At 31.6% G+C, this 13,589-nt stretch overlaps 1 protein-coding gene across 1 annotated transcript; it reads left to right on the top strand.

The window, feature by feature from the left end:
• Positions 1-597: 597 nt before the first annotated feature.
• LOC129810254 (facilitated trehalose transporter Tret1-like) lies at positions 598-9,114 on the top strand. Its single transcript, XM_055860593.1, has 3 exons — positions 598-2,401; positions 7,760-8,578; positions 8,661-9,114. Exons 1-3 carry the CDS (start codon positions 1,977-1,979, stop codon positions 9,007-9,009), a joined length of 1,593 nt encoding a protein of 530 aa, XP_055716568.1. The 5' UTR covers positions 598-1,976; the 3' UTR covers positions 9,010-9,114.
• Positions 9,115-13,589: the final 4,475 nt, after the last annotated feature.

Below are 13,589 nucleotides of genomic sequence, written 5' to 3'. Positions count from 1 at the left end.
TATAATGATCTTCACATGTTAAACTTTTCACAAATTTCCCCCATTGTGGGGGCAAGAAGTTTTTAACAGCAAGTGGTACGATATTGCATGAATTTTCCACAGAGCAATCATTCTCTCCTCCATCCACTTGGCGGCAAGAGAAGCCGGGTGTATGAATAGCGCCAGAAAGTGAGTACAATTTAGTCAAGTGTGCAGACATGTGTAAATTTTGACTCCTGCAGAAAAGTTTTTAAAAAGTTTCGTGATATCGTAGCATATATGAATTGATATTAGAAGATCAATTAAGATTCATATGTTTTCTTTCCGATGAGAGAGAAAAAAGGTAAACAACTATTTCAGAACATTGACCGTAACTGAACTGAGAGAACGCATGCAATTGTCAATGTCGAAATCCTTGATCTACCGCACGACTAAAAGTTCTATTGGAATGCTCACGCAGAATATTTATTGATAGAATTATAGCAGTATCGTAGAAAGGTCATGCTACCGTGCAAAATGCTGCAAATCTATAAATTTCATCTCAAAAATGAGTTTTTTCTCATAGACTTTTCATATCTTGAAGAAGAAGCATCTCCACTGGAGTATCTTATTTATTCAGCATTATTTATTCTCACGCATAATTCTCTTCACTATACTTCTCGAATTGCTACACCTATTATGTTCTTATTGTCTTCCTATTCAACTTGTGGATGAGTATTTGGCATTTTGTCGTGGAGTGAATACAATAATATTTTTTATTTTATTTTGCCAAAATTTCTATGTGACCTGAATTGCAAAAAGTCACCGATTAAACATCTTAAGAAACTTTGTCAAGTGATTGGTTTTTTTTGGGCAATAGTTTGGATTTCTCCAAACAAGTTTAAAGAGTTTTGTGTGGACAAAATGTGAAGAACAATAAATGTTGTAATAAGTGTGCAAAGTTCACAATATTAAGTGTATTAAACAAAGTGTGAGAAAGTTTTATTAATATTCCATTTAATTGGGGTAACTCGGGTAATCTCAAGAGGAAAATAAACTTTTGAACTTAAATTTCGTTATAATTTACAAAAGAAAGTTGTAGGGGGTAATTCTTCCTAATTACAAATTAATATTGAATTAACATAGAACCTCAATAGGTAACAGTTTCTACGTATTAGGGAATATTCCTGAAGGTGATCCAGAGACAGATAAAATTGATTCATGAACTTCTCTACATATTCATAATATGGTTTTCAGTAGTCTCCCCCACTTGATAACCTTACTCGTCATCATCTTTCGCTGTGGTTTTAATGAATAACTTTGATTTTTCATTATGTCACTCTTCAGTCTCTATTAAACTCTCGGGTTGTGAACAATCAATTCGAGATAATATTGTAAATTGCATAATAAGCATTTGTATTAGGTGGTGAAGTTGTTAATATTCTCACCTTTTGTGGTCATTTTAGAATAGTTCTGCATTGTATTTACAAAAGACACATTAATTCTTAGAATATCATTATTATTCACCACAGCATAAAATGACATTCAACTAAACCCAAAGCTCAATGAAGGATATAAACAAAAATAGTGTAATAAAATTGAAAATAATTTAAAGGTCTTTCTGGTTATCATGTAAGGTTTCCGATCTACAATAAAACATTTTGTAATTTATTTTTTAAAACGATCTCACGCAGATCTTTCGATTTTAGTTTCTTTCCCAATTTTTTTTTACACGCAATATCATTTAGTTAAGATTTATGCGCTATTTGAAAAATAGATTAACAGTAATCACATAGTAGAACAACTTGTAATCCCTTCTAAGAATTAAGTTTTTGTTGAAATAGGAACAAGGACTTTGCCAGGTGATTTTTTTTTGAGAATTATAGAATTTAAAGACAACATCTGTGTGCAACTTAGAACTTTTGCATCTTTTGAATGTTCTAAGAATAGTGTGGTTTACCTTGAGAGGTGAATCTTCTCGGAATATTGTAACTGAAAAAGGTGTACACAATCTTGATATGGAAGAGTGCAAAGTGAGTAAATTTCGGATGTACTTACCACAGATTCTGGCAACAACAGCCAAGAATCTTCTTGTGATTGACATTGGATTAGCAGCAACATTTCCCACCATCGCCATACCGCCACTCCTTGGGACTATCGACACTCATCAAGATGAGGTGTTTCAATTTACAGCGGAAGAGGCATCATGGTTTGGATCTCTTGCCTTTATTTGCACCCCAATTGGGAGTCTTCTGTCTGGATGGGTGACTGAACCAATTGGCAGAAAAAATGCCATGATCATTGTCAATATACCCCACATAGCTGCCTGGTTAATTCTCTATTTTGCCACATCTGTTGCTGAAATGTATTTGGCGGCAATTCTCCTGGGTCTGGGGACCGGCTTCATGGATGCCCCCATAATAACCTACGTTGGAGAAATTTGGTATGATTTCTCGCATAGGGATGCGCCAGCATGTTTGAGATACCTTTTTATATTTTGACTTTAAGGAATTATTTCCGAAAACTTAGAAAATTATCTTGAAATCTTGTAGGGTGGAGTCATCACTTATGGATGTTATACACTACCTAAAACATAGATTTCGAAAAATTATAAAATTATTAGTATATGATGTGACTAACAATTTTGTGATTTTTCGAAATCTGTTTTGGACAAGAACTTAAGATTTTTGCAAACTGTCTATAAGACCGTCTTCAGACTAGAGGTTTAGCCTAGTTTTCGAAGGTCTTAAAATCCTAAAAAGCAACAAGTTTAATTTGTTCCTCTGATTCAAATAGATTACTTTCCCTTAATAGTCCATTTATAAGTCAAAATTTTCCAAAAATTTTCGACTAATAAGAAATTAAAGAAGTAAAGCCTTATGGCTAAGCCTTAGGTCTGAAGCCCGTATAAGTGTATAACGTCCCTAAGTGATAACTCCACCCTATAGCGCTTAGAATGCTCACTAGTATATCGTCAGTTAAATCAGCATTTATCGTAACTTCATTTTTGCAATTTTGAGATATACAGTGGTGGCCAAAATAATAAGACCACCTTTGATAAGCCTGCTTTTTTACCTTTTGTAATTTTTTATTCCAATGCGTTGAAACAATTTTGATGTAGAAGTGTTCAAGTGATATCCATACGTCGAATAAGTGTTGTTTTGGCCATTAGAGATCTCTATTTTGCCATAGTACGTGAATAGTGATAATGTGTTCGGACAATAAAATAGGACCACTGTAATAAACTCAAATTTATTTCAATTATTTAAAAAATAACAAAATTTTAGTGTAATGTCAATAATTATTTAGTGTCTTGACAATTAATTGTTCAAGTTTGGATAAAGGAAACTATGAGAAAATGGAGCAAATAGAACTTTCTTGTTAGAGGCTCTATTAGGTTTTTGAGGCTACGAAAGCATATGGAATGATCGAAAATATCATAGCTGACTACATTAGATTACGAAAAACAATAATCCATAACACAATTTAGTGTTTACATAAACATAAGACTCGGAATTTTGGCTGCCACCTGTATGGATATCACTTGAACATTTCTACATCAAAATTATTTCAACGCATTGGAATTAAAAATTACAAAAGGTAAAAAAGCAGGCTTATTAAAGGTTTTCTTATTATTTTGGCCACCACTGTATACATATTAGGAATCAGCGTAATTTTGTTTATTAAACGCTCAAAAAAAGAAACTTTTATAAGCCCAATAAAAATTATTTTAAACAAAAATTATCGTAAGTGCCCTTAATTAAGAAAAAAATATCAGAATTTGTCGTAACTTCCATTTTTAGACAAATTTCCATACAAAATTTTCAGTAATCAGCATTTGCCGTAACTTCTTTTGCTCGTTTGCGTGGCTTGTAATTTGCAGCAAAAATGTAATATTTCTCAATAAAACGTTCACAAACTCTTCCAAATATCCAAAGAGAGGGATTTTAGTGACAGGGATAACAATTTAATTCCCTAATTTAGTCAGATAAAGGTTGTTATTATCACTAGAATCACTAGAATAATTCAAATTGATATAATGCATTTTTGAAAATTGTCGTAACTTCCAAGATTTCCATACATTGGAAGTTATGGCTTTATAAACGATGGAAGTTACGATAAAATATTATTGTGTTTCTTCTAACATATATTTCAATATTTCAGCTTTTATATAAAAGTATCGCATTCGGGGCTCATTTTTAAGAAAAATAATGCTGAACTGAAAGTTTCGTCTCCTGAAAAGTTGTCAAAAGGAAGTTACGACAAATGCTGATTTAACTGACGATATAGACTTTATTAACTCTAAACCTACCGATAGTTCTTGGTCAGTTTTCCCCAGGTGCACGGTTAAGTGACAGACCGCGGCAGGGAGGATACTCAACAAATCTTTCTTTAAAAAGGATAAAACTAAAATTTAAACACTGAAAAGTATATTAAATGATTATTTTAAGAAATTCTTAAAGTTTTATATTGACATTGTTTTAATTCTAAAAAGTTTTTAAACCGGTCAATTTTACCGGTCTTGGTAGGTTTGGTGTTAAAATAACTCGATTATAGTGTTTTTGTCACAATTATTTAAAAAAATAATCAAAGAATAGGGGAGACTGGGGCAAAAAGTCACAAATCGAAAATTTAAAAAATCAATATCTTCCAAGATAAATAAAATAGCGGCTTCAATTTTTCTTCCATAGGTAGCCTCCATAGACCTTCTTCAATGTCGTAAGTTCCTTAGAATTCTAACAAGGAATTTAGAAAATAAAAAATAGAGAATTTTTTGCCCTATTTTTGAAATATTTCTCTTGAAAAATATATCAATTATTACCTACTTATTTTTCAAAATTTATGCACAGGTAATAATTTAATAAATTATTCGGAGTCTTTGAATACGAAGCCGCTATCTATTTTAGAATTTTACAAAGATCCTTTTCCCCAGAAATATTTTTTTAATAAAAACGATCACTTGGGGTAAAAAGTAACAAAAGGTATGGAGCAAAAAATAAGAAAAACCGAATCAATTTCTAATGTCACACACGCCGAAGAGAAACATCAGTGCCATATGTCGCCACTTGTTGTTTGCATTGGTCATTCGATTTGCAGTCTCTTGTGTGTTTTTTTCTTAAATAGCTTGAAAAACGTTTTTCTCGTTCAGATAGAGAAAACGATGTTTTACAAAGGTGTAGAGGAATAAATTTCCCATGAAAATATGTTATCTAAGTTTTTTTTTTTAAATTTACGGAAGCCCGTAATAAAGCGAATCAAAATGTGATAATACCCCATGCCTGTTACTATTTGCCCCATAAATTCTATAAATTTATAAATGGTTTTATAAATGTATTTCTTTACAAATTAGAGGAAAAAGGATTTTACAAAGTTGTAGAGTAGTAAATTTCCTACACAGAAAAAAATATTTTGTAAAATTGTTCGTAAAAGTTTGTGAATTCTCATTGGGGACTTATGAAATGCTCGTAAATCGTATAACCCACAAACAAGTTCGTAAAAGTTTGTACTTTTTCACAAACATTGTTCGTAACATGATAATTTGACGAGCGTTTTTTGTACTTTTACAAACATTTGTTCGTAAATGTTCGTAAAGACACAAAAAATGTTCGTAAAATGTTGTCATTTATTCGTAAATTTTCGTTTGACTGGAAAACATTTTACGAACATTTACGAACAAATGTTTGTAAAAGTACAAAAAAATGCTCGTCAAATTATCATGTTACGAACAATGTTTGTGAAAAAGTACAAACTTTCACGGACTTGTTTGTGGGTTATACAGTGGTGTCTCTCTATATGCATAGTTTGGGTACATTTTTGACAGTTCTCTCTCTGAATATGCACAACTTTTTTGAAATTCATAACGGTTTTTTTCTTTCTTTTAATAAATTATTATTTTTTTATTTTTTTTTTAATTTCTCGTGTTATTTTAACTATAACATAAGACAGAAAAAATAAAATTAATAAGATTAAAAACAAGAAAAATTAGTTACCAAGAAAATAATTTTCTTTATTTACTGTCAAAATGTAAACAAATTGATTTTGAATGCAGCCGACACAAAAGCTGTGCATATCGACACGTTATGTACAGTGAGTGTCAATAGTTTGTTGCCTAATGGATGTTTGAGAAATCAAGTGAAAAAAATGATAGAAAAAAATACTTTTCCAAATTTTTCTTTTTGCAGATGAGTTCCTTGTAATCCGTAGATATTATTTATAATTTTCAAAAAAAATAATTAATTTTATTTCATATCAAAAATAATTGTTTTCCAAAAGTTGGTCATTTTTGAAAAATCAAAAGTTTGTTGCCTCATTAAAAAAACTAATTCAAAATGGTGAAAACGTGCAACCAACTTTATGTAAACCGGTTACATTTTGAGCTTATGTCATTTGATAGGCAAATGGTGGATTTGTACATTTTTAAGGCTGTCAATGTTAAATATATAGGTGTAAGAGTGATGATAAATAACAAGAAATAATCAGTTTTTTGATAATTCATAATTTAGGTTATAATGGCAAATTACAAAAATTTGAAAGGTGGGATATTGTCCAGAGATACTGCTGGAAGGAATCGGCGTCGCTTAATTGCCAAATTTTATGGAAATTCATGAAAAGTTATACATAAAATGGTCAAATATTATAGTTATGAGGCACGAGTACATCTGAAAAACGCTACTGGTAGACCCAGGGTTTCGACTCAGAAAGTCGATAACCACATTCTAGGTATCTCTGATAGTAACCCCATGATGTTTGCTTCAAAAATTCAAAGTCGGCTGGTTACAGAAGGCATACAGGCTTCAAATGCTTCGAAAATCAAACTCAAAATGAAAGAAAATATAAGAATAGATACTTGGCTCGCAAGATTCCATTGGTAAGCAAAACCAAACTGCGTAAGAGGTTGTATTTTTACGTTTTTAGCATGCTCCAAGTGAATTTACAACCTTTTAACCAGATTGGTCTTGTTTACCAATGGAAACCTGCAAACCAAGTAATTATTCTTACCACTTTCATTAAATTGCGGTTGGTTTTGAAGCCTGTATGCCTTCTGTAACCAGCCGACTCTGAATTTTTGAAGCAAACATCATGGGGTTACTATCAGAGATACCTAGAATGCGGTTATCGACTTTCTGAGTCGAAATCCTGGGTCTACCAGTAGCGTTTTTCAGATGTACTCGTGCCTCTTAACATTGACAGCCTTAAAAATGTACAAATCCACCATTTGCCTATCAAATGACATAAGCTCAAAATGTAACTGGTTTACATAAAGTTGGTTGCACGTTTTCACCATTTTGAATTAGTTTTTTTAATGAGGCAACAAACTTTTGATTTTTCAAAAATGACCAACTTTTGGAAAACAATTATTTTTGATATGAAATAAAATTAATTATTTTTTTTGAAAACTATAAATAATATCTACGAATTACAAGGAACTCATCTGCAAAAAGAAAAATTTGGAAAAGTATTTTTTTCTATCATTTTTTTCACTTGATTTCTCAAACATCCATTAGGCAACAAACTATTGACACTCACTGTATATAGAGAGACACCACTGTACAAGTTACGAGCATTTCGTAAGTCCCTAATGGGAAGTCACAAACATTTACGAACAATTTTACAAAATATTTTTTTCTGTGTATAAAACTGCGCTAATTAAAAATTTCTGGGGCGCTCGGGTAGCTTGTAAAAAAATAAAATATCCGTTTTGTGACTTTTTGCCCCAGTCTCTCCTAATCCACTGCGTCTCGAACATGCAGGCTATCCCCTGTTTGCAGTAAATATGCTAAATTTAATTCTTTTTCCTCAGCCAACCTTCGATAAGGGGAATTTTGATATCTTGTGCTGGGGTAGCAGCAACTCTGGGCTTTTTCATAGGATACCTTCTTGGAACTATAGTCCCTTGGAGACAAGCTGCCCTTGTTTGCTTAACAGTACCACTTCTCACGGTCATAGCTATTTGTTTTGTTCCCGAAACTCCTCTCTGGTTACTCTCTCGGGGTCGTGAGAAGCAAGCTCGAAAGTCCTTGCAGTGGCTCCGAGGCTGGGTGAAACCAGAAGCTGTTGAGCAGGAATTCCTCGAACTTCAGCGCTACACCATCAATAGCAATCGATGCAATCCTTGCCAAAAGAGCGATCAAACGTGCACCCACCCACCACCGACTCTCATCGAGAAGATGAAGGAATTGATTAGGAAGAGAACCCTTAAACCTGTATTCGTCGTTACGATGTTCTTCATATTTTGCCAATTCAGTGGAATGTCTGGAATGCGACCGTATCTCGTGCAGATTTTCCAAGCCTACGGAATTCCTGTAAATCCCAACTGGGCAGCAGTTATTACGGCTCTTCTAAAATTCTTAGCAAATATTCTATGTGCTGTTGGGGTTAAAATTGTCGGGAAACGTGTAATAAGTTTAGTATCAATAGCTGGAACTGCCATTTGTAGTATTGCACTTGGATTTTATGCTAATATAGTGCTTCCGTATGGTTGGAGCTCTTTTGATAAACATACAGAAGTTCCAGGAGATGGAATATTCCCTATGGTGATGTTCTTTGCACTTTCATTCATAACAAGCGTGGGAATGACTCCAGTTCCATGGATGTTGCTCAGTGAAGTTTTTCCATTCAAGTAAAGTTTGTTATTCCTTGAGCTTTTACATTACATCATTACACAATAGATTGTTGAAAAAATAATATTTTACTTTCTCCAGGGCTAGGGCCACATCAGCCGGTATGGTTGCAGCTCTCTATTACGTGATGATCTTCACTTCAACTAAAACATATTTGAATTTAGAACGGGGGCTCGGCCTCGATGGAATTAGTTGGTTATATGGTGCAGTAGCTATATTGGCATTCCTGTTCTTCTATTTTTTCCTGCCAGAGACTGAGAATTGTTCCCTCGAAGATATAGAAATTCACTTTTCCACCCAGAAACTCACCAATATTACCATCAAGAAGAAGTCCATCACAGACTCCAACATTGTTGAGAGAAAACGCGAACAAGCTGTAGAAAATGGTTTAAATGGCTGTGACAACAAAGCGTTTAGTGATAAGTATTAGATAGAAAATAAATAGATACTTTAATAATAAGGTATTGTACTTAAATTTGATATTTATGGCCCCTGTGGCATGTTGTGCTTTGAATTAAATTTAGCATGAAGACAAACATCAAGTTTAACTTGTTTACGAATGTGTTCTATAATAATCTCTCTATAGGCAAAGTTTTGTAGATGCTTGAAACAAATTAATGGAAGCCCTTTCATCAAAATCTCACGAAAAAATCCTTCAATTTCGCATTTAAAATTTAAATTAGTTAGAGGAGATATACACTTGATTCACGGAAAGAAGGTCTTGTATATTTTCTTTTCAAAAGAAAACATCTTCACAGAAAGCTCTAGTTTTCTGTATATTCATCTGCATGAAGGATTCAGAAAATGCTCATTGGAGTGCTATCAATAACCAAAAAAAAAATATAATGAAGCAATTGGTCACAAGTTTTTCGACAATTCGTTAATCAGTATTTTTAATTAGTATTCAATTATCGTGTATATCGAGCAGTCTTCTAAAACTTTAAAATGACATAAAATAATAATCAGATTAAATTGAAATTTAATACTGGTTCAGACATACTTTTGATTTACTAAATTCAACCGAATAAAATAATCTCTCGTTTTTAATTACTCAATTGAGATTTATTTTATCCATTAAATGAAAATTGATTTTTTGTGTTAAATTTAAAATCTACAAAATTGCAGATATTTTGTGCCAACTATATTCGTTTAATTATGTTTTAATAGTTATAAAACAAATGCAAACTCAAGATAATGTAATGCAATAAAGAAAATACGAAAATTTTATGTTAATTTCCGTTCTTTAGTCATTTACCATGGACCTGTGTCGTGTAAGAAAACTTTATTTCACCCAAATTATTAAAATATTGACCGAGAAATTTTCCCACGAATATTTTATAAAGAAATGTAGGGCAATTTTTACGCTATATAACTTTAAATTACATTTTTCTTATGTTGACTATCTAATTCTGAAATTAATTCGGCATTATAGAATGTCACTCATTAAATTTTAGAACTCAAATCAAATAATTCTAAGTTTTTTTTAATTGGAATTTTGATCAATGGCTATTTGGACTAGGGATGCTAAGTAAATGTCTAGAATATTTTTTAAATTTATTTCCAAACTGACAGAAATCAAGATTTTTTTTTAAATTTAATTTAGTTTGCAAAGGACACATTTTTAATGAATGAAAGTTTCTCTGTAAAGTGTCAGACCAAAAAGCTTAAAACTTTTAAATGAGAGTCTTGAATTAAAAATTAATTACTTCTTTGTACGAGAATTTAAAAAGATTTATGAGGAAAATTATTCATAACATTTTCAAAGTATATAACTTTGGTTTAATGCGAAATTAGGGGAAAGTGGCCTGCCTTTGAATGTGCAATGGCAAAAATTCTATCTTGTAACTATAGTTTGAGAATAGAATATACTTATTAACTATTTTTATTAACTTCAATTGTCAAAATAGATTTTTTTCTTCTTTGTGGTACCAATCACAAAATTAAGACGTTTACGGTTAAACCTTATGTGCTGGACACACTTACGACTTAAGTCAAAAGTCGGCTTAATGTAATTATAATAAAAATAATGATTAGACTAAATTCCCATTAGTTTCCCACTAACTAAGCCGTTTGTCGGCTTAAGTCGTAATGTCCTAGACACACTTACGACTTAAGCCGAGAGACGACTTAGAGGAAGATGGTGGAAATGTAGTTTAACTATTATTTCCAATATAATTACACTAAGTTGTATCTCGGCTAATCCTCAGGTCTGTCAAGGCCCTAAGTCTGTCCGGCACATTACGGGATCAGTGGGTTACCGTACCGGTGATCCATATAGAGTAAATATTTTTTTCCGAACATTATAATTTTTTTCCTCTAATTTAAATATAAGGAGAATTGATTTTTTGGGTCACAGGTGGCTTACGAACTCTCAAAGGATTAGAGCCTTATCAATTCTACAAATTTTTACGCAATTTTTATATAAATTCTTTATGTTAAATAAAAAATCTGTATTTAATCGCAAAGATTATTGCAAGGATAGTAAATTTTATTTGATAAATGCAAAATGTTTATTTATTTATTTATTTTTAGTATTCGAACCTCGAACTCAATGCGCCCCTTACCACTAAACTGGTTTTGTACTCAGAACTGGTTTCTGGTTTTATTCAATTTATTTAGGTCAATAAGCTTTTGTTGGAAAGCTTTTGTATCATTAACTTTCAGAATATGTGTTTTAGAGTTGGTCAAGATCTGTGCCAGCCCAAATCTCGATCGCTTAATTCCGAATGAGTCAAAATTCTAAATTAGTCAAATCACAAATGGGCAAATTCCGGACTAGAACTTCGACTCATTCGGGATTTTGACTCTCAGGATTTTGATGTTTTCGGGTTTTTGGCGTTCGGAATTTCTGGTTTTGAGATTTTGGCTTTTGTGATTTTAACCGGGACCCGGTCAAGATAGATTTTTTATCCTTTATAGCCAATAAATTCCAAAAATACCATTCTGGATTTTACAATATCAATAATCAAATTGTTTAACAGAGATATTTATCAACAAATTGTAAAAAATTGGATTAGGTATATAAGAGTTCTTGAAATATTTAATAAGTCTAATTTATTTTACAATGGATTCAGAAGTTTGCTTTTATATTTTCATGTACGTGTAAAAAAATTTAATAGTTTTCCTAATTAGGCTTAATTATTTGCCTACTCAAGTAGCAATACATTAATGTTAGATGCCAAATTATCTAAATTATTAGTTGAAATGTTAATTCTCCTAATCGAGTTACAGTTGGATAAATTTATTTGTGCAAAAAAGTGTTTTTCAAAAATATTTTTAATTATTCTTTTAACCTCTTATAATGCTTCAATGCAGTGCAATTCTAAACAGCAGAATCTTCTGCTTTTTTTTGTTTTTTTTTTCTTTTATTGAGACTTTGTGCATTCGAAAAATTCGAACATGTTCTTACATGATTGGTATATAGAATTTGAAAAAGAGCTTCCTCACCGTTTTGCTTTGTATGTTGGTCACCAATGCTAAGACGGCGGTGGACGTTGAAAACTACACAATCTCTTATCAAAACGAAAACTTCGAAAATATTGTTGAGGAATAAATTTATCTATCTATATTACCTTTTAAAAGTTTAAAAATTCCTCCATAAAGATCTCTAATTTTAAAGTGTCAAATTAGGGGAAAGCACGATACCTTCGGACGACTCTAGCTTCGAACAAATTATTTTTGTAAAATATGTTTTTAATGATTTTGATCTATTATAAAATTATAATTTAGTAGCCAGTCCAACGCTTCAAGTTTCCTGTAAAGAACCATGGGTCAAATTTATTAGGAACATAGAAAAAAGTCCAGCTGTCCGAAGCTTAAGTTCTACGAAGGTAGCGTGCTTTTCCCTACAGTTTTTAACCCTCTAACGGTGTTTTCTTTAATAAGCGAAAAAAGTTCTAAAACAATGTTTTCTAGGATAATTATGATCCAATAAAGTCGAAAAAACCATCCATTCTTCATTATCTTTTTTAGTTTAGGCGATAGGTGATAAAATATAAAAATTTTTTGAAACTCTTTTTGCTTTTAAAATTCACATTTTTAGTTTTTTCAAATTTTTTAAATAAAATATACAAAGTAGAATGACATATTTTTCAGTAAAAAATAAATTTATTTTAGTCAGATAACTTTAAATCGATATTTTTCTTAAAATTGGAATGAGTTTTTTTGTACAAATATTTTTTGTTGCTTTTTGTCTGACCTGTCACACAAAACTGGGAATAGCAACAAAACTAAGAGTCAAAATGAGTTCAAACTTTCAAGAGATGTTTATAAGACTATTACCGAGGACACTATAGCACTTTTAAATAAATAAAACCTTTATTGTCGCTGTAAATGTGATTTTTGTGAAGACCGCCTGGAGGCGGTCTTACCCAGGGTTAATGGTTATGCTAATTTACAAAACAAAAAAACGAATTACGAGGATAGTTTAATCCACTAACACTGTAAATTTTGACATGCAATCTTAAAACTATCTTCATCTCTGAAGTGAACAGAGGGTATCGGTATATTCATTAAAAGTGTGGAGCGTATCTCCCTTCAAGTTATCCCTTCATTAAAGAACGCTTCAAGCTTTTAAATTAATCATTTACTAATTATTTAGAAGTTTACCACTTGATTTTTTTTAATTTACTTATAACTTTTAAAGGTTGTCAATTTTCTTTTATTTATTTATTTTTTAATATGTATGAAATTCAAAATGTGGTTGCTTGAAAGAAAAATCATGTTAAAATATAAGAGTATTTTAATGCTTTTTACTGGTTGTTTTTCATCTTCTGAACATTCAAGAAATCCTAGGATATGTTCAATAAGTTTGATATTATGCAAAGTTTAATTTTCTATTTTTAGCATAAGGTATACTGTAAAATATTTCAGTTTTCCTTTATCAGTTTATTCTATCGCTGGACTAAGATGATGGGTCCAATTTAGTCCTCTTTCTACACAGTTTACACACACGACCAGATAAGGTTTTCACTCCAACATCAGCCCATCAGCCCCATATCCGCCCCATCA

The sequence above is a fragment of the Phlebotomus papatasi genome, chromosome 1 (assembly GCF_024763615.1).
Source record: "Phlebotomus papatasi isolate M1 chromosome 1, Ppap_2.1, whole genome shotgun sequence".
NCBI classification, from domain to species: Eukaryota; Metazoa; Arthropoda; class Insecta; order Diptera; family Psychodidae; genus Phlebotomus; species Phlebotomus papatasi.
Note: the sequence above shows the minus strand (reverse complement) of the source record. Positions and strands in the feature narration are given on the sequence as shown.